The sequence below is a fragment of the Chionomys nivalis genome, chromosome 23, assembly GCF_950005125.1.
Source record: "Chionomys nivalis chromosome 23, mChiNiv1.1, whole genome shotgun sequence".
NCBI classification, from domain to species: domain Eukaryota; kingdom Metazoa; phylum Chordata; class Mammalia; order Rodentia; family Cricetidae; genus Chionomys; species Chionomys nivalis.
The window spans coordinates 45,270,358-45,295,546 of record NC_080108.1 but is presented as its reverse complement, the minus strand read 5'-3'; the positions used below and the strand labels follow the sequence as shown (position 1 = coordinate 45,295,546).

The 25,189-nt window shown below is 46.0% G+C and overlaps 1 protein-coding gene across 1 annotated transcript; it reads left to right on the top strand.

The window, feature by feature from the left end:
- Positions 1–9,842: 9,842 nt before the first annotated feature.
- Positions 9,843–23,389, top strand: LOC130865312 (zinc finger protein 175-like). Its single transcript, XM_057756318.1, has 5 exons — positions 9,843–9,909; positions 13,439–13,653; positions 14,594–14,720; positions 14,878–15,027; positions 20,516–23,389. Exons 2-5 carry the CDS (start codon positions 13,582–13,584, stop codon positions 22,051–22,053), a joined length of 1,887 nt encoding a protein of 628 aa, XP_057612301.1. The 5' UTR covers positions 9,843–9,909; positions 13,439–13,581; the 3' UTR covers positions 22,054–23,389.
- The last annotated feature ends 1,800 nt before the right edge of the window (positions 23,390–25,189 follow it).

Sequence of the window (25,189 nt, the reverse complement as noted above, 5' to 3'; positions counted from 1 at the left end):
ACATAGTGAGTTCCAAGACAGTCAGGGTTACATAGAGAGCTTTTAAAATATAAAACACAGGGGCTGGACCATGGCTCAGTGGTTAAGAGCACTGACTGCTCTTCCAGAGGTCCTGAGTTCAATTCCCAGCAACCACATGGTGGTTCACAACCATCTGTAATAAGATCTGGTGCCCTCTTCTGGCCTTCAGGCATATGTCTATACACTGTATACACAATAAATAAATAAATAAATATTAAAAAAAGAAAAAATACATATAAAACACAAAATAAAAAAATCGAACCAGTTCCAAGGACTAAACACCTTATGTTAAACATACATGCTTAACATGGAAGGACAAATCTCAATCGTAGACAAAGCACTTCAGAAAACTAAGAAATGCTGAGGGTGGGAGAAACAGTCTTCCCCAACAAGAGTCCCACATTGTTTATCCAATAGTAAGTGAACAGTCTTGAAATCATATTCACACAAGAAACATTATATGGAAAGAGCAGGTTGTATTTATGTATCTAGGAACAACATCACACACATACACACACACACACACACACCAGCAATTACAGAAATAGAGGGCATTAATTTGAGAGGGAGCAAGGGTTAGAGGGAGAAGAAAGTGTTTGGTTGGAGCCTCCATCCTAAGCCCCTCCCCTGGAGTTGTCTTAATCCAGACTCTGCCCCTGAGACAGTTCAAATGATGACCCCTCCCCACAGATGCTCAAGAAACTCCTATAGAGTATTTAAACTGCCCTCCAGAGAACAAACGTGGTTTTCCTATCTTCCTTTCCTGTCTCCTCTTTGGGGGGTTGGAGGGCCACATGGGAGCATGGTATCCATTAAACATGGGCTTTTTCTAATTCACTTGATTTGATCTGATTTGGATTATCGGGTCAGCAGAGAGGTTTATTGGGGTTCAGAAACTTTTCAGTAAGGGAAAGAATGTTGTAATTAAATTAATTTTAAAAAATTAAAAAAAATTAAAGAAGATTGCCCCAAACATGGGGACAACTGAATCCACAGAAAGCCTGAAAAAGCTTGGGAAAGTATAGAGTAAATCATGTTTTCTTGGTTGCAGCAATTTCTTGGGTCTGCTCCACTTGCTAGAGGCAAGCAAGCACTCTCATCTAAGAGAGGCTTCCTGACTCAGCTTAGCTGCAAAACCCTCAGCTCTTTTAAGAGTTCCTGCCACTAAACACTTAAAACGGTGTTGGTGAAAAGCTGAAGGCATGCTTTTTGGTTTTCATCTGTAGCAGAAAAAAAGTTGTGCTGTTTTAAAATGCCGGCTTTGTGGGCCATCCTGCCAGGGCAAACTCTGACTCTTTGAGGCAGGAGGTCAGCTTCATAGAGAGCATTTGAGTGTTGTAGCTTGTTTGCTGGCAAGGACCTTGAAACGCCATAGAGTTGTGGCAATAAAAATGGCTACAGCCAGTATCTCCTCCATGAGGCTAGAAAGCTAAGGAATGGGCTGGATCCAGCCACCAAAGCCACGGCTTTAATCCTACCCATATTGCTCAATAATTTAAAGGCTCATGTGGTCAAAAAAGAGACATATACAGTAAAAGAAAGATTCAAAGTCAAAGAAAACGTTTAAATGATTTACAGTGTGTTAAAAATATATGCAGGCGCCGGGCGGTGGTGGCGCACGCCTTTAATCCCAGCACTTGGGAGGCAGAGGCAGGCGGATCTCTGTGAGTTCGAGACCAGCCTGGTCTACAAGAGCTAGTTCCAGGACAGGCTCCAAAACCACAGAGAAACCCTGTCCCGAAAACCCCAAAAAACAAACAAACAAACAAACAAACAAAACAAAACAAAACAAAATATATGCAGGCTAAAAGTTAAAGTTCTTAAAGTAAAAAAAAAGGAAGAAAGAGAGTAGTTGGGTGTGGTGGTACACACCTTTAATCCCAACACTTTGGAGGCAGAGGGAGATTGACCTCTGTGACTTCAAGGTGTGGTAGCACATGCCTTTAATCCCAGTGCCTGGAAGGCAGAGACAGACGGATCTCTGAGAGTTCAAGGACAGTCTGGTCTACAGAGTTATTCCAGGTCAAAGATACAGAGAACCTGTCTCAAAAAGCAAAAAATAAAGTAAAAATAAACAAAATAGAGGTTAAAATAAAGTGCACAAAGATGGAAAATACACAGAGAATTTTGATACTGTATGCTATTATGCTCCCTTTGAATTGTTTGAATGCTGAGGAAGGAGCAACAGCTGCTAAAAGATATTTGTTTATAAATGCTGCTGAACTAGTCCAACATATATATTTTGAAAATACCTTGACTTCAGAATTTGGATCTAAGGATATGATACTTTGGAAAGGAGTTTCTTCTTTGTTTTCACAGAGGATGAGACCCTGTGGATTGTTTCTATCCCAATATGGTATGATAGACCATGCCCTCCCGAAAGGTTGCTGTGAACACCCTCAAAAAATTACTTTGCTCAACTGCCGACAGAGATGAACCTAGGAGACAGGTTATCCCATAAAAGACCTGAATAGCAGCACCCTCATTTAGCAGGAAGCAGTTTGGAGAGAAAAAACTGCGCCCATGTTCCCAAATATTGTTTATAAATGTTCTTTTACATTTAAAGGGGGAGATGATATAGCTATGAATAATTTACATTGCTATAGATTTTAAGGTCAATTTTGTTATATGTATATGTATTTCTGATATTGATTAAGGTATGGTGATTGTGTAGTTCATTTAAAAATGTAATGTATATAGGTTGTTAATAGATAATCATAATAGTCATGTTTGTAGTCATGTTAGTTAAGATTTTCTAGATGTACATAGATATATATTAGATAGGCACTCTTCGTATCTTTCAAAGATTATAGAATATGGCATTTTAAATGTTTTAATAACTTAGGACTTTTCATGACAATGAGACACTCTGCTCCTGGCAGCACCAATCTACTTCAAGAAAAAGATGGGTATCGAAGAGGATCCTTATGGAGTTTGATAGCCATTTGGGCAAGAAAACTGCTCTTGCCTGGACTGTTGCATGAACTGGACACAAAGAACCCGCAGAAAGAGGACTGCTGAACTTGCCTAAAGGTGAGATGATCTTTTGGGGTTCCTGATTCATGAAAGAGTCTGTGAGACATTCTGCAGGACACAACAGATAGTGACTGTCTTTGAAATTTCCTGCTCCATGGAAACATCTCTGGATACTATGGGCCTGAAGGCTGAAGATTGATGCCCCAACGGTACAGAGGAACTTTGGGTGACTGTCCAGGCAGCAAGATGTCTCTGTGATTTCTAGAGTTTTGTAAGTTTCTTATTTCTTGTTTGCTTAGGTAATATTATATCCTTCTGGAGTCTTTGATGGAGTTGAAGAATAGATAGATGTTGTAGTTATAGTTTTCCTTAGTTATGATAAAGGATAAAGTAGATATATATATTGTAACTGTAAATATTGCTTGATAACTGTTTTGTTATGTGTGATTTTACTATGTTAAAGTTAAAGCTTTTCTTTTTTGTTTAAACAGAAAAAGGGGAAATGATGTGGGAGTGTCATACATCAATCTGTTGATTTCATTGGTTAAGTAATAAAGAAACTGCTTGGCCCTCATAGGCTAGAACATAGGTGGGTGGAGTAAACAGAACAGAATGCTGGGAGGAAGAGGAAGTGAGCTTAGACGCCATGCTCCCCTCTCCTGGCCAGATGCGATGCAGCCAGCTGCCAGGTCAGACATGCTGAATCTTTCCGGTAAGCGCACCTAGTGGTGCTACACAGATTATTAGAAATGGGCTAAATTAATACATGAGAATTAGCCTAGAAGAGGCTAGATATAATGGGCCAGGCAGTGTTTATTTTTTTTTTTCTTTTTTTTTTTCTTTTTTTTTTTTTTTGGTTTTTCGAGACAGGGTTTCTCTGTGGTTTTGGAGCCTGTCCTGGAACTAGCTCTGTAGACCAGGCTGGTCTCGAACTCACAGAGATCCGCCTGCCTCTGCCTCCCGAGTGCTGGGATTAAAGGCGTGCGCCACCACCGCCCGGCCCAGGCAGTGTTTAAAAGAATACAGTTTGCCCCAGGGCACAGGAGACCACTTCCTACGCATAACCCCTGCAGCACAGACATTAAGGGCATCATTGAATAAATGGGACCTCCTGAGACTGAGAAGCTTCTGTAAAGCAAAGGACACTGTCACTAAAACAAAAAGGCAACCCACTAACTGGGAGAAGATCTTCACCAACCCCACAACTGACAAAGGTCTGATCTCCAAAATATATAAAGAACTCAAGAAACTAGACCGTAAAAGGCTAATGAACCCAATTAAAAAATGGGGCACTGAGCTGAACAAAGAATTCTCACCAGAAGAATTTCGAATGGCCAAAAGACATTTAAGGTCATGCTCAACTTCCTTAGTGATGAGGGAAATGCAAATCAGGACAACTTTAAGATACCATCTTACACCTGTCAGAATGGCTGAAATAAAAAACACCAATGATAGCCTTTGCTGGAGAGGTTGTAGAGAAAGGGGCACACTCATCCATTGCTTGTGGGAATGCAAACTTGTGCAACCACTTTGGAAAGCAGTGTGGCGATTTCTCAGGAAATTCGGGATCAACCTACCCCTGGACCCAGCAATACCACTCTTGGGAATATAACCAAGAAATGCCCTATCATACAACAAAAGTATATGCTCAACTATGTTCATAGCAGCATTGTTTGTAATAGCCAAAACCTGGAAACAACCTAGATGCCCTTCAATGGAAGAATGGATGAAGAAAGTATGGAATATATACATATTAGACTACTACTCAGCAGTAAAAAACAATGACTTCCTGAATTTTGCATGCAAATGGACGGAAATAGAAAACACTATCCTGAGTGAGGTAAGCCAGACCCAAAAAGATGAACATGGGATGTACTCACTCATATTTGGTTTCTAGCCATAAATAAAGGACATTGAGCCTATAATTCGTGATCCTAGAGAAGCTAAATAAAAAGGTGAACCCAAAGAAAAACATATAGGCATCCTCCTGAATATTAACCTTCATCAGGCAATGAAAAGAGACAGAGACAGAGACCCACACTGAAGCACCAGACTGAAATCTCAAGGTCCAAATCAGGAGCAGAAGGAGAGAGAGCATGAGCAAGGAACTCAGGACCGTGAGGGGTGCACCCACACACTGAGACAATGGGGATGTTTTATCGGGAACTCACCAAGGCCAGCTGGCCTGGGTCTGAAAAAGCATGGGATAAAACCGGACTTGCTGAACATAGCGGACAATGAGGACTACTGAGAACTCAAGAACAATGGCAATGTTTTTTTTTTTTTTTTTTTTTTTTTTTTTTTTTTGGTTTTTCGAGACAGGGTTTCTCTGTGGTTTTGGAGCTTGTCCTGGAACTAGCTCTTGTAGACCAGGCTGGTCTCGAACTCACAGAGATCCACCTGCCTCTGCCTCCCAAGTGCTGGGATTAAAGGCGTGCGCCACCACTGCCCGGCAGGCAATGGGTTTTTGATCCTACTGCACGTACTGGCTTTGTGGGAGCCTAGGCAGTTTGGATGCTCACCTTACTAGACCCGATGGAGGTGGGTGGTCCTTGGACTTCCCCCAGGGCAAGGAACCCTGATTGCTCTTTGGGCTGACGAGGGAGGGGGACTTGATGGGGGAAGGGAAGGGAAATGGGAGGCGGTGGCAGGGAGGAGGCAGAAATATTTAATAAATAAATAAATAAATAATTTTTTTTTAAAAAAACTTAAGAGATAAGGACAAAAAAAAATTTAAAGAAGATTGCTCCAGTTCCGGGGTATCATTCTTAAGACTCCACTCCAGCTACACGGCTGTGCGAAAAACCAAGGTTACAGCCGCTCCAGCAATCCCTCCAATCCCTGACCCACATAACATTTGAAAAGCAGGAGTATCTGCAAACCTTAGAATTTAGTGTGATTTATGGTATTGTAGCAGTAGAGAACCAGAATATTCTCCTGCACCATATCCTTGGCTTTGTGCTTCCAGGTTCTCCTAGATTTCCTGTGGATTTTGCCACATCCATAGACTTTGAGGTAGGGCTGGAGGTGAAGAAAACTCACCTGTAGGTTAGCAACGTAGGTTGAGGTGATGGGGGTGTTGGGTAGGACCGCTTCACTGATACGTACTGCTGAAACTGCTTAGATTGGATTATCCACCCTAGTGAGGCATGCTTGGGTAGAACTGGCACAGCAAAGGGGGTCTTTCCTTCACTTTCTACCTGTGTTTTTTTAGGAACATAAAAGACGTCAAGACTCAATAGTGATGTTTTTGGTCGAAAAACTAATACATAAGCAACGATTATACCAAGAAATGATTCTGAAAGACCTGGATAAATCCAGACCCCCCTAGCAGGAAAAAATAGAGCCAAAAATCTAAGCAGGGAGAAAAGAATCAGAAATCTAGGATTAGCCTGTTCAGTTTCAGGAACTAGCTGAAGATAAAGTTAGATTGTAATCTTGAGTATAATCTTGAGAAAAATGGAGTTGCCCCCTTGTGATCATCACTGGTATTTTCGGAATTTTCTGTGACACCCTCCCTACCCCTTTTGGATTACTGGGCTGTGGTTTCTTCCTTTACAAACCCCTTCCCTCCGTTACTCGGGGTCGAACTTCTTCCCTGCGTGGGTTATGAGTTCCAGCCCCAGTGCACAGGTACCTGTCAATAAACCTCATGTGATTGCAGCAAGGACGGTCTCTCGTGAGTTCCTGGGGGTCGTGTTATCCCGAGACTTGAGTGAGAGTCTCCCCACCCTGGGGGTTTTTCAATTCCAGAACCACTCCTTCCATTGTAAACCTCTCAATTTTGTCCATGACCCTGCAGGACTCAGACGTGGCAAGCTCAATAGAGGCCTGAGTCTCAGTAGTTTACCCTAACACAATACCTGGTTCCAAAAAAGATCACAAATTGAGACTGCCCAGACCACCCAGGAACAAACCATCCAAAGGAAATTCCTAATGTTCCAACCACTGTAGATAGGATCACCTGCCAGCACACACCCATCGCTTTTCACCAGGGCACCCCTAGACAAACAGCCAATCAGGGGTCCTTCCTCACCCCTACCTCTGCTATTATAAAAACCTCACCCCAAGTGATCTCAGGGCTCTCCGATCACTCCAATACACTGGACACATGGAGAGTCTGAGTTCAAACTTAAATAAAAATAAAGGTTCTTTGTTTTTACATAGAGGATCCGGTCTCCTAGTTGGCTTTTGGGGGACTCTGTGATCTGGGCATAACCAGCCCCAGTGGATTCCTCCTGTACCCAATCCGACCTGATTGGTTTCTGAAGTCACCAGAGAGGCGAGGACACTGTGAAGAGTAGCTCAATGCCATGCTACCTTGGTAAAGCTGGTAGTTGTCTTCTGATGGTGTTTGGCCTCTGGCCTTCTAACCTCATCCCTCCAGCCCCTCTGGGAATACCAGACCTGAGCTGATCATTTCCCTAAGGAGCAACTCGATATGCTTCTTGTCCATCATGGGGCTAGGACTGCTGACTTTGCTGAAGTGTATGTTAGGACGGTCAGTATGCATACGCATTGTCAGAATTGCTTCCCTGGGGAGAAGTAAACAATGTCTACCCCATTCTCACAGGATTCCAACAACAAACAAAGTGGAGTTTCACCCTTGTTCAGCCTAGGGACCCAGTGAGTTTAGTGAGCAGGGGCGAGAGGAGCCCTGGGACCTAATGCAGACAAGTTGGAGTGTTCACCAGCATAAATGAACAGAGCTTTCTCTTCAGCTAACTTTTTCCCCAGTCTATAAGCACTGGGGGGAGGGGGGGGACTGACAAGAACTCCTCACCCCACTCCCATCCATATGCAATGAAGAACAAATCACTTACAAATGACTGGGTGGGTGCCTGGCGCCCACAGCTACATTTACATACACGTACCTCCCAGCCCCATGCCTCCTAGCAATCCTGACACTGCTTTAGGGCCTATAGGAGCTGCCCTTTGGTCTTAAAGCTCTGCTGGCATTCCTGTAGTCTGTCCTCAGAGGAAAGAGCAAGACTGTCTGTGGAGTTGGAAAGGTGGTACATGCCTATAATCCCAGCACTTGGGGGGACAGGGGCAGAAGATCCATCTAAATAGTCCTGGCCAGCCAGAGTTAGAGTTGAAGGAACACTAGCCCACAGGGGCATGTGGCTCTGGCCAGCCAGGGCTGGAGTTGAAGGAACACTGGCCCACAGGGGCATGTGGCTCTGGCCAGCCAGGGCTGGAGTTGAGGGAACACTGGCCCACAGGGGCATGTGGCTCTGGCCAGCCAGGGCTGGAGTTGAAGGAACACTGGCCCACAGGGGCATGTGGCTCTGGCCAGCCAGGGCTAGAGTTGAAGGAACACTGGCCCACAGGGGCATGTGGCTCTGGCCAGCCAGGGCTGGAGTTGAGGGAACACTGGCCCACAGGGGCATGTGGCTCTGGCAGGTCTGGCCCTGCTCTCATTCCCTCTGCCTTGCTAAAAGCCATTAGATGACGTCCCCAAAGCTACCCACCAAGGACTGTTCCTGTCTTTGGCCAGTCCCTCCTCCTGAGACCGACTACCAAATTCCAGTTATCAACCTATTGAAGCCCAGCAATCAGAAGCCCCTTTCGGCCCACCTAATTAACAGGCCCAATTAAAATTAAACACCTCATCCTAACACGGAGCGTCCCCTTTACTTTTATAAACCGCCATTTCCCACGTGCCATACCTGTCTGCTCTCTATCTCAGTCCTTGGTCCCGTCCCCACCCTGACAGAACAAATACCCCGTCCATTTCCCTTGCTCCCTTCCCCTCCTCCCTGGTCCTTTATCTCCTCACCGCCACACCAAAGCCTTTTCTAACGCAGACCTCCCTCTGCTATCTTCTCCTACACCTGGGAGGTCATTTGCTGCTGTTTTCCGCCAGAGTAAGGAGGGAGCCACTTTAGCTTTTCTTCCTTGCTTAATAAAGGATCTCTCCGTGAAAATAGGTGTTTGGGTGTGGTTTGGGCCTAATCCGGGATCTGGGAGGAAGCCCCTGCTGTGCGGCGTGCACGTCCCCTTCTAGAGTGGCGTAGCCCCGGAGAGACTTTCACCATCTCTCAGTTTGTTCTCACAGTTCTCCTCAGGAATATCAACATTCTGTTGTTCTGGGTATTTTCACTATCTGACCTCTCCGCATTTTCTCCTCACCAGCCTGTTCTACATTGTTTCTATTATGCACTAATTTTTGTTTCTTTGTTTTGTTTTTAAACTCTAAGTGAGGACAAATGTTTTTCCTCAGGGAACCATAACATATCCCCAGGATGGTGTACAGAAAGGTTCATTTAAGACCTTTAATGATTCCCATGGCTTCGCTTTCCGTCTCCATGGCAATAACCCTTTCTAGTTTTCAAATTTTAGAAAATCAGAAGAAAAAAAAAAGCCCTAAGTCCGTGTGAAAATACAGAGAAAGTTTAGGACTATGAAACATCGGTCTCTTAGACACGTGTACAGCCACGCAGAGAATAATCCCCTGACGATGTGAGACAGCTTCAGAATTTCCGTCTGTGGCATTGCACATGGCCCACGGATGTACGGAAATGAGCACTCTGACGGTGACTTCCGTATAATTGGAATACGGACGTGGCCATGACAATGTCTTGGGGAAAAGCAACCAGAATGTAGACCACTATGACTATTAGTAAAGCATACCCTCCCGAGTGGTGCTGGGCAAGACAACTCCGGTAACTTTACAAGCAGCAGTGGCCATGCCCAATACCGACTTCCGCTGGGGCGGGGGCAGGCTGAGGTGTGGCCAGCGGAGTTCTGGAGTACATACTTCCGCTTAGTTCTTCAAGTGGTTAGTTGTTGTTATCGTTACCGGGACGCCGTTGGAGTTTGGATTCGGACCCTGGGGAATCCTGAGTCTGCGGGCGGAAGTCGCGGCCCGCCGGGCCGTGCGCACAGCTCTCTGTGCGAGGCAGTGAGGTGAGTGCCTGCGGGGCAGGGCGGACGCTGTACAGCCGGGCGCTGGTCTGTGCCGACCGACGACTGGGGAGGCTGCAGGGGGATGCCATGGATGGGCTGGGCGTCCTGTGGGAGTAGGGAGAGCGGGTTTGCTGAGGGCGGCGATGGAGCCTGGGGCTTGTGTGTGTCTGTGAGGGCGACGGCGGCGTCACCTTCTGGACTGCGAGTGTTTGCATGGCCGTGACTTGAGGCTTGAGTCTCCCTGCGAGAGGAGAAAAAAGATGGAAAATGAGTTTATTCACACTTTACACCCTACACCGGGGCAGCAGTATTCTCGGCCTGCCCAAGTCTACGCTGTGTCAGAATTGATAGAAGGGATGGGGGAGTCTGCGCGAGGTCGTAGCTGCGGGCTCTAGGGAGCGGAACTGGGTGCAGGTGCTGGGGACCAGGGCTTCAGGCCATTTCTCTAATCCCATTACATTTCCCATAGGGAGGTGCTGAGAAAGAAAAAAAATTAAAACGTACTAATTCCTGTGACCATTTCGAATATTGGGGCCCTTGAAGGTGTGTGCTAGCCTGTCTTTGGGACCCCGTGGACTTGGCAACGATCTGTGAGCAGCAGTTGAGCAGCTTGGCCCCCTGCAGCCCCAACAGGTTGACCATGGTTCGGTGCCCCTATTGGTGAAAAGCAGAGAGAGGAGAGGAAGTTTCTTCAAATCAGCCACATGGGGCAGAAGTGGTAAAGAACCAGGGACCCCAGTCAGTCGTGACACAGAGGTTTGGGATTGCTGGTCAAGAGGTTAGCCTAATAAAGTTATCTGGCAGGGTGTGATGGCTCCTGGCTTTTACCCTTCGGAGGTGGTGCCAGTGGGATCCCTGAAGACGGAGGCTGCTTAGAGTAGCAGGGGCGTCTCACAGCCCACATCCTCCTTTAGATGCTGCATGTGTACATAGATGATTAAGAAGTCCTGGTCATGGTGTATATGGTCCTGCCCATCTTCTTTTAGCCCTGTCCTGCAGAAAGTTAATCTGGTCCTTGTCCTAGGTCCAAGGGCACCAATCTTTTTCCTCCTTGGAGGTGGTCTGTTCTCAGGGGCTTTACAGTTTCTGGAATTGAAGAAGACCAATGCATTTAGAAAAATCTTTGAGTCTTCAGCCCTGAAGGGGTATGTATCGATCCCACCAGGTGAGAATGTAACACCACTCCTACTAATTTGAGCCAAATTTGAAGCAAGCTTGATTTTTATTGGAGTGCACCCAAAAACTGACTGTGCCTGCCCACTAAGTCGGGTTAGGGAGAGTGGCTCCAAGTCCGTTCCTCGGGCCTTTTAAGGTGTAAAATTGTGAGTGGCTGCAAAGCAGGTTTATTTCATTTCATCTTTGTTTGTTTCAAGGCAGAGGTACTGGAAAACTCTAGACCACAAAAATGAATTCACAGAGATCCGCCTTCCTCTGCCTCTGCAGTTCTGGGATTAAAGGTGTGCCCCACCACAGCCTGCCTTGCAATGCAGATTTACCTAAAACAATGGGGTAGTGAGGAAGTAGAGAAAAATCTCAAACAGTAGCCCTCACCGAGTGGTCACTAGTGATCAGGGAGGGTTCTGGGGCTGCGCGTTACCAAAACCAAGTCAAGGTCATGGGTTGGGGCAGGTCAGGTTCCTGGAAACAGACAGAAACCTATTTTTAACAACACAGCCCTTGCCTTCAAAATGGAGTGAGGCAGGTTCCTCAGATGGTGTAGGTTGGGTAGAGACAGCCAAGCAGAAGTCTAAGCCACCAGGCGGGCCTCAAACTTGGCGGTGATTCTCCTGCTTCTGCCTCCGAGTGTGGGTTACAGAAGTGTCATGTAAATTGAAGGGCCCAGAGAATTAAAAACTTCTTTTGCCTAACTGGCTAAGTAATCATCAGGAGGACACAGTTGTGGGAGATCTTACCCTTCCCACTGCCACCTTCACTTTCATTCATCTCATCCCCCATGTCCATCTCCAGATGTCACGCCCTGGTTATTATACTGCTGGTAGACATACGACCTCGTTGTGAGTGCAGCTTGCTGTTAGTCTTTTCTACTCTGCATATCTAGGGGTGTGGGGTTTGTTTTGTTTTTTGAGGAGGTTAGGTAGCAGACGCCAGCAGGGGTCTAATGTTTTTGTCCATGTGTGGCTGAAGCTAAGTTGATTCAGGGTGCTTTGAGTTTGAAGATGAACCGTCAGATTTACTTTCTTGGGAGGTGTCTTTCAGAGTATGTCCTCTGGCCCTGAGCAAGTGAAACTTAAGGCCCTGTCTTTGCCTGGCCGCCTTTAGAAAACACATTGGGCTTAAGGAGTGCCAGCACAAAGAGCAGGTCGGATGCCAGGGCCAAGGTCTCTGTTCCTCTCGCAAGCTCTCCTTGCTGTGTCCCCGTGATTGTCCTTCTTCTAGGGATGCTGTGAGCCATCGGAGAGACTGCAGTTGAGAGTACTGAGCAAACATTAAATAAAACTGAGTTGACACTTGCTCATTTTTAGTCAATTATTTTCAACTTTTAATCGTGTAATGTGTGCCTGTTTGGGGACTGTGCCCATGAGTATGGATGCATGTGGAAGCCCTTGCTTGAGTTACGGGTGGTCTGAGCCCCTGATGTGGGTGCTGGGAATCAACTTGGTTCAGACATGTAAAACAGCATGCTTAAAGAATAAGTACGGGCTACAAAGGAACAATTTTATAGGTTACACAAAGAAAATGTCGGGCCGGGCGGTGGTGGCGCACGCCTTTAATCCCAGCACTTGGGAGGCAGAGGCAGGTGAATCTCTGTGAGTTCGAGACCAGCCTGGTCTACAAGAGCTAGTTCCAGGACAGGCTCCAAAACCACAGAGAAACCCTGTCTCGAAAAACCAAAAAAAAAAAAAAAAAAAAAAAAAAAAAAAAAAAGAAAATGTCGGGCAGGACAAATAAAGGAGCAGCTGGCGTTCTCTGCAGAGCACAGCAGCTTAAACTAAATGGCATGTTGGAAGTAGGACAGAACACCGTTACCAGAAAGAGTCTTCTTTTGCCTGCATTTTCTTCACTGCCAGGCAGGTGCTAAGGACTTGATTCCCAAATCCTAGAACACTGCATCTTTCTTTGGAAAGCTCACATCGCTTACTGTCTTCTCTTCTCACACTAAAGGATGGGAAATCTGCACTGAATTCTTTGTAACCAGAGTTCAAAATCATTTTCTTTTGTTTGTTTCCTGGATCTTCATAAAGTTAAAAGTTAGGCTAGGCGTGGTGGTGGATGCCCTTAACCCCAGCACTCAGGAGGCAGAGGCAGGTGGGTCTCTGAGTTCGATGCCAGCCTGTCTACAGAGTGAACTGCTGGACAGTCAGGGTTACACAGAGAAACCCTGCTCAAAAAAAAAAAAAAAAACAGAAGAAGAAAGAAAGAAAGAAAGAAAGAAAGAGGCCAAAAGAGTCGGGCTTTCACTACTCTGCAGTGTCTTTATGATGCCTATCGGGCAGGGGTAAAACTTCATATTGCGAATGTTGTATGAGTGTACCACGGTCACTGACTTCCCAGGACTTTGTCTTTGTAGCTCCCTGGGTCGTGCCAAGTCATTCACGCTGCTGATTTTCTAGCACAGCCCAGCTGAGTTCTGCATGTCAGCTCTACTCAGAGGCTCCACATGCTCAGCCGACTCCTGAGGCGATCCGAGACTGAGGAGACAGCACAGAGGACATGTCTACTGACGGGGGTTTCTGCCAGAAGCCCCAGAGACTGAAAGCAGAGGAGCAGTATGGATTGTGTGAGGTGAGGAGAGGCGCCCCAGGTTCCGTCCTCCAGAACTGGGGGTAGGCATTGGCAGTATAAGATGTGAGCTCTGTTTCTGAGGTGACCCTGAGTCTCCAGCTGAGTGAAGCCCAGAGGATGGAAACCCTAGCATTTCCTCATTATTTCATGACATGCCCGGTGTGCTGCTTCTCGGGTTCAGGTTTGTCTGCTTCTCCATGACCTCCTGGGGAGTCCTGTTTCTAGTCAACCCAGATAGAGGGCACTGGCAGGACAAAGAAGTAGGTACCTCCAAGTCTAGCTTGGTGAACCAGTGCTCCTTTGACTTAATCATGGTACCGCAGGTGAGTGGCTGCCAGGTGGTTTGTGAAGCTGGACCTCCAAATCACCCCCGCCAAGTTGTGTCCAGCGATGGGTTTGGATGCGTGTAGACCTCGCCAGAGCCCACGGTTGCTCCCCAAATTCGCATGGGTCTTCCTGCCGCTCCACTTTCACCCTGTTCTGCCGCAAGCATCTGATTGACAGTTTCAGCTGCGTGCTCTACAGAGCATGGCAGCCACTGCTGAATCTGCCCTCCCACCAGTTTCTCTGTGCACCCTTTGTCAAACACCCCATTTTAGCCCACACTGCGTCCTCACATTTGTTGTTTTGCCAATCCCAGTCTTTCCAAGAGTAGACGCTCATACTATAGCAGTGAGCCCCAGGAACCCTACACAACTCCAGACAAGTATAATATGGCGTAATAGCTGTCATCCTGCTTATATTTGGTGGAGAAATTCTGTCCTCTGTGGGGTTGGATGAGACGTAGTATACAATACATGGCAGGGTATTTTTATATGCCATCTTTAGGCCTGAACATAAAAATGAAATATTTTTTTTTGTGGAAAGTTTAATGGTACTTCCTGGGGAGTGGAAATCATTAAAGACTCATGGCTACTTAGTGTGTCTTTCTGTTGTGTAGAGATTGGTGTCCTTTGAGGATGTGACTGTGGACTTCAGCCAGGAGGAGTGGCAGCACCTGGACTCCGCCCAGCGACGCCTGTACCAGGACGTGATGCTGGAGATCTACAGCCACCTCTTGGCAGTGGGTGAGCACAGCCACCTGGGGATCCAGGATGGGCCTCATAATTTTCTCTGTGTAAAACTTGGAGGAATATCAGAAACCTGTGATGATTTCTGAGTTGTTTTGTCCTTGCTTCACTTTTGGGCACTTTTTTATGTGTTATTTAATGTTGACTTTTACAGTTAACCAGTACAGAGTTCATTGGATGCCCTCTAAGACCTATGAAGATGCAACAAATCCAGTATCCTTGCAATTCACAGGGTATCCCAGGCCAGAGGCCATCCTCAGGATGAAGAACGCTGATTTCCCACATCAGAGGTGTCCGTGTCAAGGTGAGTGACTGTTACCCGGTAGACAGGTGAGAGGTGTCATCAGCCTACTGACTTACTCATCCCCTAGTAGGGTCGGTCACCTAGGGTTTCATAGGAAACACTACATTTTGTTACGAGCATTTGTAGGGGCAGAAAGGTGCTTACTGGATATTTGCATAAGTTTCATTCTAATGGTCTGTACAAATTCATAGTCCATGTTTGGAAAACAAGAAACAAATCACACGTGGATTTCTGTTTGTGCACCCTAGCTGTCCACAGTCGACGTTATCAGCGTGGTTAATACATTGCTTGTGTAATGAGTAAAATAAATGTTCCTTGTTTTATTTTTTATTTATTTATTCATTTATTTATTTTTTGGTTTTTCGAGACAGGGTTTCTCTGTGGCTTTGGAGCCTGTCCTGGAACTAGCTCTTGTAGACCAGGCTGGTCTCGAACTCACAGAGATCCGCCTGCCTCTGCCTCCCGAGTGCTGGGATTAAAGGCGTGCACCACCACCGCCCGGCTTGTTTTAGTTTTTAAATTTTGAGCGTGTGTGTTAGAAAAGGCCAAAGAGTGCTAGAGTTAGAGGTGATGATGAGCACCCATGAAGATGCGGGGAGCTGAACTCTGGTCCTCTGGAAGAGCAGCAAGCACTCGGAACTCCTGAGCCCTCCTGTGATATCTTTTCATAATTAATTTAGAGTATCTCATTATATCTGTTATGGAAAGGCATTGCTATATATATATTATTTTATCACTGTGTGATAAAACTCCTAATTCTTTGACACTACTTATCCCTTCCTTCCTGTCTTTTTTCATCCTGGATCTTCTTTGGTATTCACCTAACTGTGGCACCATCGTAATCCTATTTCATATGTCCCCATGTAATCATTTCTTACTATGTATATGTTTATGTTCCTGGGCGTGCACATGCCACTCACCCCTCTGGAGGTCTGAGGACAACTTGCAGGGAGTCACTTCTCTCCTAGGGATCAGCAAGCACCTTTCCCTGCTCAGCCGTCTTGTGGGCCCCACCATACTTACAGGGATTGCCTTCTAAGCCATTCTGACCTCTTAGTCCTCCTGTGGCTATTTTTGTCAAGTTGATAGAACATAGAATCACATGGAAAGAGTCTTGACGAGGGGATGCCTAGGTTGGCCTGTGGCCTTGTCTCTGGGGAATTCCGTTATTTGATGTGGGAATACCCAGCTCTGTGGGCAGCACCGTTCCTGGAACTGGGTCATAGAATGTGCCAAGTAATAGCCATGCCTGTGTTCGGTCTTTCTCGTCTGTCATGTGACCCGTTTCCTCGACTTCCCGCCACCTTGAAGTCCCTGAAATGGTGGGCTGTAACCTGGAATGGTAAGGTGAAGTCTTTCTCCCCTTACATTGCTGGTTGTCGGGTGTTTTTATCACAGCTACAGAAATGAAACCAGGACACATTGACTTGTGATTTCTGTGTGGCCTCTGTGGTCTCTGTGTGTGGTGAGCCTCCTGCCATGTCTAGCTGTCTAGAGGACTGGTCCTGTGAATGACCCCTTCTTTACTTGAAACGTGGAAAACTGGGGTCATCCTCATCCAGGTTAGAAAGTGGAATTTCCGTTTCTTGGCTCTTGTCCTTGAGTTTATTACTTCACAGTTTCTGCTCATTTTTACTTTCTATATACAGCTTACATGACCTTTTAATTCTGCTGAGATCAGTACAAACTAATTCCCTGTTTCCTTATTTAGACTTTTTGTCCTGTTGAGATTTTTGGATTTCACTTTCAGTTAACATTCTATTGCGAGTTTCTCTTATAGCAAACGTTTCTATTTTCTTTTTCTTCTTCCTAATAGATTTGACGCAAATATCCAATTATTGGGTAAGATGTAGACTGCACCAGCTCTTTCAGTGGCCGTGTATTTCCAATTTGCAAATGACCCTGAGTGTTTTCCTCACTTGAGCTCTGAACCAGGTATAGACAGGTCTCTGTTAATGTCTGTTCTGCTGGTGTTCCCCATTGCGTATAATCTGTTGATTGACTTGTCATCTCCATCTTTGTTGGTTTTGTTGTTGTGTCAGAAATAAGCCTTGTGGGCAGCAGTTTCAGCAAATAAAAAAAAACAAAACAAAACTGTATGTCTTGAGTTTCCAAAACTAAGCAGAAGATACCATTTCCCCTAATTTAGAAGATTTTCCAGTGTCTGCTAAAGTAAATGGAAGGAAGCAGGCTGTAGTGGACGCTGTGGCTAACAGCTTGAGAACCAGGACGATATCCTTAGAGCCTTTGTCCTGAATGTGTAAGGGAGGCTGCTTGAAATACAGCCATCAGCATGGGGACGCAGAGAATAACTGTTCTTGGGGGTGACCCCAAATCTGAGATGACATGGGAATTGATTTTTGAGGGCACCTGGACTGGTTATTCATGAGGTAATTTTGAATTGGAATAAAGAACCAGACAAAGCAACTTAGTTGAGTTAAAGCAGTGGTTCTCAACCTTCTTACTGCTACGACCCTTTAATGCAGTTCCTCATGTCATGGTGACCCCAACCAGGAAATTGTTTATGTTGCTACTTCATAACTGTAATTTTGCTACTGTTATGAATCATAATGTAAACATCCGATATGTAGGCTATCTGACATATGACCCCTGTGGAATGGTCATTCGACCTCTCCCCCAGGAGAACCCACGTGAGAACCACTGACTGAGAGGGTGCTCAGAGTCAGGAGTAATTGACCATTTTATGTTGAGGTTGTTGAGATATAGTGGAGAAATAAAATATATTTTAAAGATGTATTTATTTTTATTTTATATGTATGGATGCTTTGCCTGCATGTATACCTGTGTACCATGTGTGTGGCCTGGTGCTTGCAGAGCCAAAGAGAGTGCTGAATCCCTTGGAACTGGAGTTACAGATGGTTGTGAGTGGTCGTGTGGGTGCTGGGAACCAAACTCAGATCTTCTGCAGAGGCAGCAAGTGCTCTTAACTGCTAAGCCATCTTTTCAGCCCAATATTGGCAATTTATGGTGAAACTTTTGAGAATCCCTGTGGTACAAAGTTTGTAATATTCCAGATGGATGCTGAAGGGCTGACAATATAGTATCAAAAGGAAAAGTGAAGACAGTAGTTTGTAAAGTTTGTCTTTAAGAATTTGTTGCCCCTACACTAAGGCCTTGGAATAGGAGGACAATAGTCATTTTCTAGGTCTGCCAGACAGTCTAGCCAAAATAGTGTCTTCCAAGTTCAGTGAGCATGTCTCAAAGAACATCTGGTGGTTGTAGCTAGTGAGATGAATCAGTGAGTAACATGATTGCTCTGCGATGGTAAGGACCTGAGTTTGCGTTCCTAACTACCATATAAAAGCCTGTGTGTCTGTTACTCTAGCACTGGTAGTGGAATGTCAAAGGCCTGATAGCCTGAAATAGTGAGCTCTCGACTCAACGAGACACCCTGCCTCAAGAAGGAAAGAAAGGAAGAAAGGTTGGAAGGAAGGAAGGAAGGAAGGAAGGAAGGAAGGAGAGCACTAGAGAGAGATTTAAAGTTGATTTCCAGCTTCTACGTGCGCATGCAAAGGTGAGCACAGATAGCACACGTGCAGTCTGCTTCTGCCTCCACAAGTGTACACACAGTCACCCAGGAGACACACACACACATGCAGTCTACTTCTGCCTCCACGAGTGTACACAGTCACACAGGAAACACGCACACATGTGGGCAGTCTGCTTCGGCCTCCACGAGTGTACACAGTCACACAGGAGACATGCACACACATGCAGTCTGCTTCTGCCTCCACGAGTGTACACACAGTCACACAGGAAACACTCACACATGTGGGCAGTCTGCTTGTGCCTCCACGAGTGTACACACAGTCACACAGGAGACACGCACACGCGTGGGCAGTCTGGGCAGGTGGCGCGGCTGATAGAGAGCTTGTTATGCAAGCATGCAGATCCAGGTTCAGTCCCTAACACGCACATCAGAAACTGACTCTTGTAACGCAGTGCTGGGTCGGCGAGGCAAGAGAACCTCTGAGGCTTCCTTGCATCCATTTCTAGCTGAACTGGCAATTTCCAGATTCAGTGGTGGACCTTGGCTCAGAAAATAAGGTTGAAGTGATTGAAGAAGACACTCAACTTTGGCCTCCGCATGTGTGAGTAAACATGTACACCTGTGCACACAAACACATTAAATAAATAAATAAGATACAAAAACAAAAATTTGGGGGTGTAAAGTTCAGGAGAAGGGCTTGTGGAACATGGGTGAAGTGTGTAGATAATCCTTGCCAACAGAGGGAAAGAAAAAAATGTTACAAAAAAATTTAACCAGGTGAGAAAATGGTCAGAGGCTTTTCTCGAGCTAATGGAGGCCTCTGCTGACAACCCTTTCTTTTGATGTTGGCTGTCGTTGACAGTGCCAGCAGCAACCAGGGCCTGTAGCAGCCAGGCCTGCTTCCTCCCTTCTTGTTTATCCTTCTGTGTCTATAGCACGGGCCTCTTGCGTAAGTTGATTGTCTTTCACCAAACCAGGTCTTCCCAACAAACTGTCTACTGCCTGGTGCTTCTGTTTCCTCATGAGGAAGACAGAGAGTATAGGTGCAGATGCCTTGTGAGGTGGTAGTGAGGATTAAATGAGCTCGCGTATTCACTTCATAGTGTCAGGTGTTCTGGGTTGCACGAGTCGGTCAGAGAAAGAGGTCGCTCAAGATAAGATTCTAGGGCCTGTGTGTCAGCAGGAAAGCTCAGCCTCTGATGAACTGATTCATATTTACTGATTGTTACACAGAGTTGTTTTTCAGGTGAAGTGTTTCCTCATGCCAAGGTTCCTAATCTACTCTCTGTGTTTCTTTTTTTAAAATATATTTATTTATTAATTATGTATACAGCATTCCTTCCATGTATGCCAGCAGGCCAGAAGAGGGCACCAGATCTCATTACAGATGGTTGTGAGCCACCATGTGGTTGCTGGGAATTGAACTCAGGACCTTTGGAAGAGCAGGCAATGCTTTTAACCTCTGAGTCATCTCTCCAGCCCTACTCTGTGTTTCGCTTAATGAAATCGTCACACTCCTGCTCCTTCAGTCCTTATTGTGTACCCTTTGCAGTACCCAATAATCTGAAAGTCTCAGGCGTGCCAGAAGCATCTTGTGACCAAAGTCATGCAAAGGCTGCAACACCCTCTCAGAAAAACAAGTCCACAAATCATGGAAAACAATTACTATTTTCCACAATAATTCTTCAAGGTCAAAGTCCTTCTAGAAAACACCTGTTCACTCTAGTGCTTGCCCTAGGTAGTGACTCTTCTGAATGCGTACAACACACTTGGGTGCTGTGTTACGTCTCTACTGGATGCGCACAACACACGCGGGTGCCGTGTTACATCAGGGTTGGGGCGTTACAAGGGCCATGACAGCATTGCTCACCGTTGTCTCCATCTTCACGTCGTTACTACCTGGCAGAGACTTCTTTTTGTTCAGGCTGATTCCTTCCCCATCATGCTCACTGTGTCTGCTCCTTCATCTCTTCACAGGGGAATCAGAGCATGACTCGGCTCGTCAAATTTGTGCGAAAGCTGCATTTCCAAATGATTTCTCTGAAGAAGTCCCTAAACGTGGTTCATATTGTTCCGTTATAGAGGAGCTCTGGCAGGATGGGGACCCTACAAAGATGGATCAGCCAAACCAGAGCCCAGTCTTGAGTTCTGCTGCTTTCTTCACCCAGAAACCACTGATGAGTGACGACACTTCCGAGTGTGAGGCGCCTGGGGGGTCCGTTCCTTTAGATCTCCACCTCATTTCTACACAGGAGAGATTTCCAAAGTGTTGCTCATTTGAAAACCCTTTGCAGCCTAACCCTAACCTTGAAGCACATAGTGAACATCAGTGCAGTGCCACCAGGCAGCCCGATGGCATTGTCAAATCCTGTCAGTTCTTCACACGAAGCCCGTCTAATGCTGGATGTGCAGCTCCTGACAGAGAGGAGAAAGCATGGAAAGGAAAGGTTCTCAGCCCTAAGCAACCACTTAGGAAGCATGACATTCTTTCTCAGGACGAGCCAGTTGAATATACCAGATGTGGGAAGGGCTTCCCTGCCAGGCCAACTTTGTGCCCGCAGCAAGTGACTCACACTAGAGGGACACCTTTTATTTGTCACAGATGTGGGAAATCCTTCCTTCCAAACTCTGAGTTGAGCTCTTGCCCAGGAACAAACCGAGGAGAGACACCTTCTGAATGTCCTGACTGTCTGAAACCACTCACAAGGACATCCGACCTGCAGGTGCACGAAGAAGTCCACACAAAGGAGAAGCCTTACAAATGCCACGACTGTGGGAAATCATTCAGCTATGCATCCCACCTAAAGGTGCACCTTCGAATACACACAGGTGAGAGACCGTATGTATGTTCTGACTGTGGGAAAGCCTTCAGCCAAAAGTCGGTCCTCACCACACACCAGAGAATTCACACCGGGGAGAGGCCTTACACGTGCAGCCACTGCGGGAAATTGTTTGTTTATGCATCAGATCTGAAGAAGCACAGCCGGTTTCACACAGGGGAGAAGCCTTACGAATGCCCCGACTGTGGGAAGCTGTTCAGTAATAAATCCCACCTGCCTGTGCATCATCGAATTCACACCGGCGAGAAACCGTACAAATGCTGTGACTGCGGGAAGTCCTTCAGGAGGAAATCCCACCTTAAAGTACATCACCGGACACACACTGGCGAGAAACCCTACGTATGCTCCGAGTGTGGGAAAGCCTTCAGCCACAGCTCAGTTCTCAGCACACATCAGAGAATTCACACTGGGGAGAGGCCTTACGCGTGCAGCGACTGTGGGAAAGCCATGTCATCTAAAGCCCAACTGAACGAGCATCAGAGAATCCACACGGGTGAGAAGCCGTACGTGTGCACTGACTGTGGGAAGGCCTTCAGCGGCAGGTCTTCCCTACAGGTACATCAGAGAGCTCACAGGAGTGAAAAACCCTTTCTCTGTCACCAGTGTGGGAAAGGCTTCCTGCGCAGGTCACAGTTGTCATCTCACCAACAAACTCACACTGCTGAGAACCCTTAGTGCTGTGTGTGTGTGTGTGTGCACGTGTGTGTGTGTGCGTGCGCGCGCGCGTGCAGTTGTTCTGTCTCCACGCCAGCCGAAGGCCATCACCACACGGAAAGTTCTCAACAACTGAAGGTCCGTCTGTTTCATTCTGTGCAGAGACCTGAAATGGGTTCCAATGCACAAAACCCTTCAAACACAAGTCAAATTTCAGGACCCAGGGACTCCTACCTCACACTGTTCTTACGGATACTGTGATCGTGTGGAAGCCTTTCCCACAAAGTCAAATCCTTTCCCATGGTTGGTTTTGTTTTAATTTTTTAAAAAAACTTTTTACTTATTCTTTGTAGACAGATTTTTCTTTTGGGGCCACCAGCTCACAAAAAAATAACACAGAGACTTCTTATTAAGAAAGCTTGGCTGATAGCTTAGATTTGTTTCTAATTAGCTCTTATAATTTAGATTAATCCATTGGCATTAGTTTACTTTCTGCCTCATGGCTTTATTACCTCATCTCCATAATGCCCATCTTGCCGGCTCTGTGTCTGGCTGGCGACGTCACCACCTTCCCAGCATCCGCTGTTCCCTGAAATCCTGTCTAGCTATTGGCCTGCTGTGGGACAATAGTTTGTACCCTGTCAATTGTATTTTAATAAAACGCTGATTGGCCAGTAGCCAGGCAGGAAGTATAGATGGGACAACCAGACAGGAAGTAGAGGTGGGCCAATAAGAACAGGAGGATTCTGGGAAGAAGGAAGTCCTAGTCTGCAGTCATGACCCAGCCGAAGAGGGAGCAAGATATGACTGCCTTGCTGAATAAGGTACCAAGCCATGTGACTGCATATACAAGAATAATGGGCTAGTATAAATTATAAGAGTTAATAAGAAGTCTGAGCTACTAGGTCAATCAGTTTATAACTAATGTAGACCTCTGTGTGATTTCTTTGGGACTGAATGACTGCAGGATTGGGCAGGACAGAAAACCTCAGCCAACATTGGCTATTCAGCATTTTATTAAACCAGTCACAGTGTAAAGGAATATTCCTCAAAAGTTCTTTGTGTCTTTCGCATCATGCATCTCAATCCTGTTCTTTTCCCATCCCTTTGTATCTACCCTCTGCACTTGCAAACCGCCCTGAAGAGAAAAAGAAAAACCAGTCTTGTCATGGAAGCTGTAGTGTGACTCAGTCATGCAGTAAACCCTTTTGTCCATATATCTTTACTTGCAAGGGTTCAAAGCCTTTGGTTTCTGCTAAACTATAGATGGCTGGCACTCCTCTTGGACATCCTGTTGCCCTGAAGACCCTTCAGCTTTGGGTTTTATCCATGTTTTTAACTTAAATAAAGAGACCTAATTATAGCTATGCATTGCTTATTTTAAATATGCAAATTATACCTGAGGTAAAAAGAATGAAGAGTTGTAAGGAGAAGTACAAATATCAATGTGCATGCATTGCTGTGTGTGTGCATCCCTTTGGGTACACTTGTCTGTTGGTGTTCTTGTGTACGATGAGAAATCTTATCTTGAGAAGACAAGTATCTACCTCCTCCCAAGTTCTCCTCCAAAGCCCAGCTTAGGGAATCGGTGAGTTTATTAGACATACTTACAGAGCATGAGGGACACTTTCAGGAGCTTTGGAGCCCAAAGCAGCTACACTACTTAGAAAATCTCACCCCAGCATAGATTTCAACATCCCCATAACTGCATAGATGACATCCCTTCTTTAATTATTCTACTATAGTGTATACTTCAGCATCTTCCAAGACCATGAGGCTACAGACTCAAATTGCAGGGAGGGGGATGAGATACCAGGTGAGGGATCAGTGGCCCTCCACACCCCTCCTATGAGGGAACCAGACAATAGCTGGTGTGTTCAGATGTGTGTCCATGAACAACTGTCCCCATGGAGACGATGGCTGGTGTGCTCAGATGTGTGTCCACGCACAGCTGTCCCCATGGAGACGATGGCTGGTATGCTCAGATGTGTGTCCACAGCTGTCCCCATGGAGACAATGGCTGGTGTGCGCAGATGTGTGTCCACAGCTGTCCCCATGGAGACTGGCTGGTGTGCTCAGATGTGTGTCCACAGCTGTCCCCATGGAGACGATGGCTGGTGTGCTCAGATGTGTTTCCACACAGCTGTCCTGATGGAGACGATGGCTGGTGTGCTCAGATGTGTGTCCACGCACAGCTGTCCCATGAAGACGATGGCTGGTGTGCTCAGATGTGTGTCCATGCACAGCTGTGCCATGGAGACCATGGCTGGTGTGTTCAGATGTGTGTCCACACACAGCTGTCCCATGGATACCATGACTGGTGTGCTCAGATGTGTGTCCACGCACAGCTGTCCTGATGGAGACGATAGCTAGTGTGCTCAGATGTGTGTGTCCACACAGCTGTCCCCATGGAGACTGGCTGGTGTGCTCAGATGTGTGTCCACAGCTGTCCCCATGGAGACGATGGCTGGTGTGTTCAGATGTGTGTCCACGCACAGCTGTCCCCATGGAGATGATGGGTGGTATGCTCAGATGTGTGTCCACACAAGTGAAGATATCTAGAGGCTACCTCAAGTGTCGATTCTTAGACACCTTTTCAATGAGAAAAAGTTTCCTATTGGCCTGGACTCTCCCCAAGAAGTCTAACCTAGGTGGCCAGCAAGCTCTAAGGACTTACTTGTTTTCAACTACCATCTCAACATCACTAACAGTCATCTCCCTAGCCCTGTGTTAGTCTTTTTTTTTTTTTTTTTGGTTTTTCGAGACAGGGTTTCTCTGTGGTTTTGGAGCCTGTCCTGGAACTAGCTCTTGTAGACCAGGCTGGTCTCAAACACACAGAGATCCGCCTGCCTCTGCCTCCCAAGTACTGGGATTAAAGGCGTGCGCCACCACCGCCCGGCTCCTGTGTTAGTCTTTTAAAGGACTATTTTATCACAGGAAGAAATCTCAAATAATGATTTGAACTAAGTCTCTGTAGTTAATGATTTAAGGCATATAGTTACCAAACTATTTTAAAGTTTGTGGGAAATTGTAGCGATCATTTCCCTGTGTTGTACCCATACCAACACATGTAATTCAAAATAACAAAAATTTAAAAAATGCCAGAAACATCTTACGAGCCTTAGGAAGTTACCGAAACATAAGATTTGTAACAGCC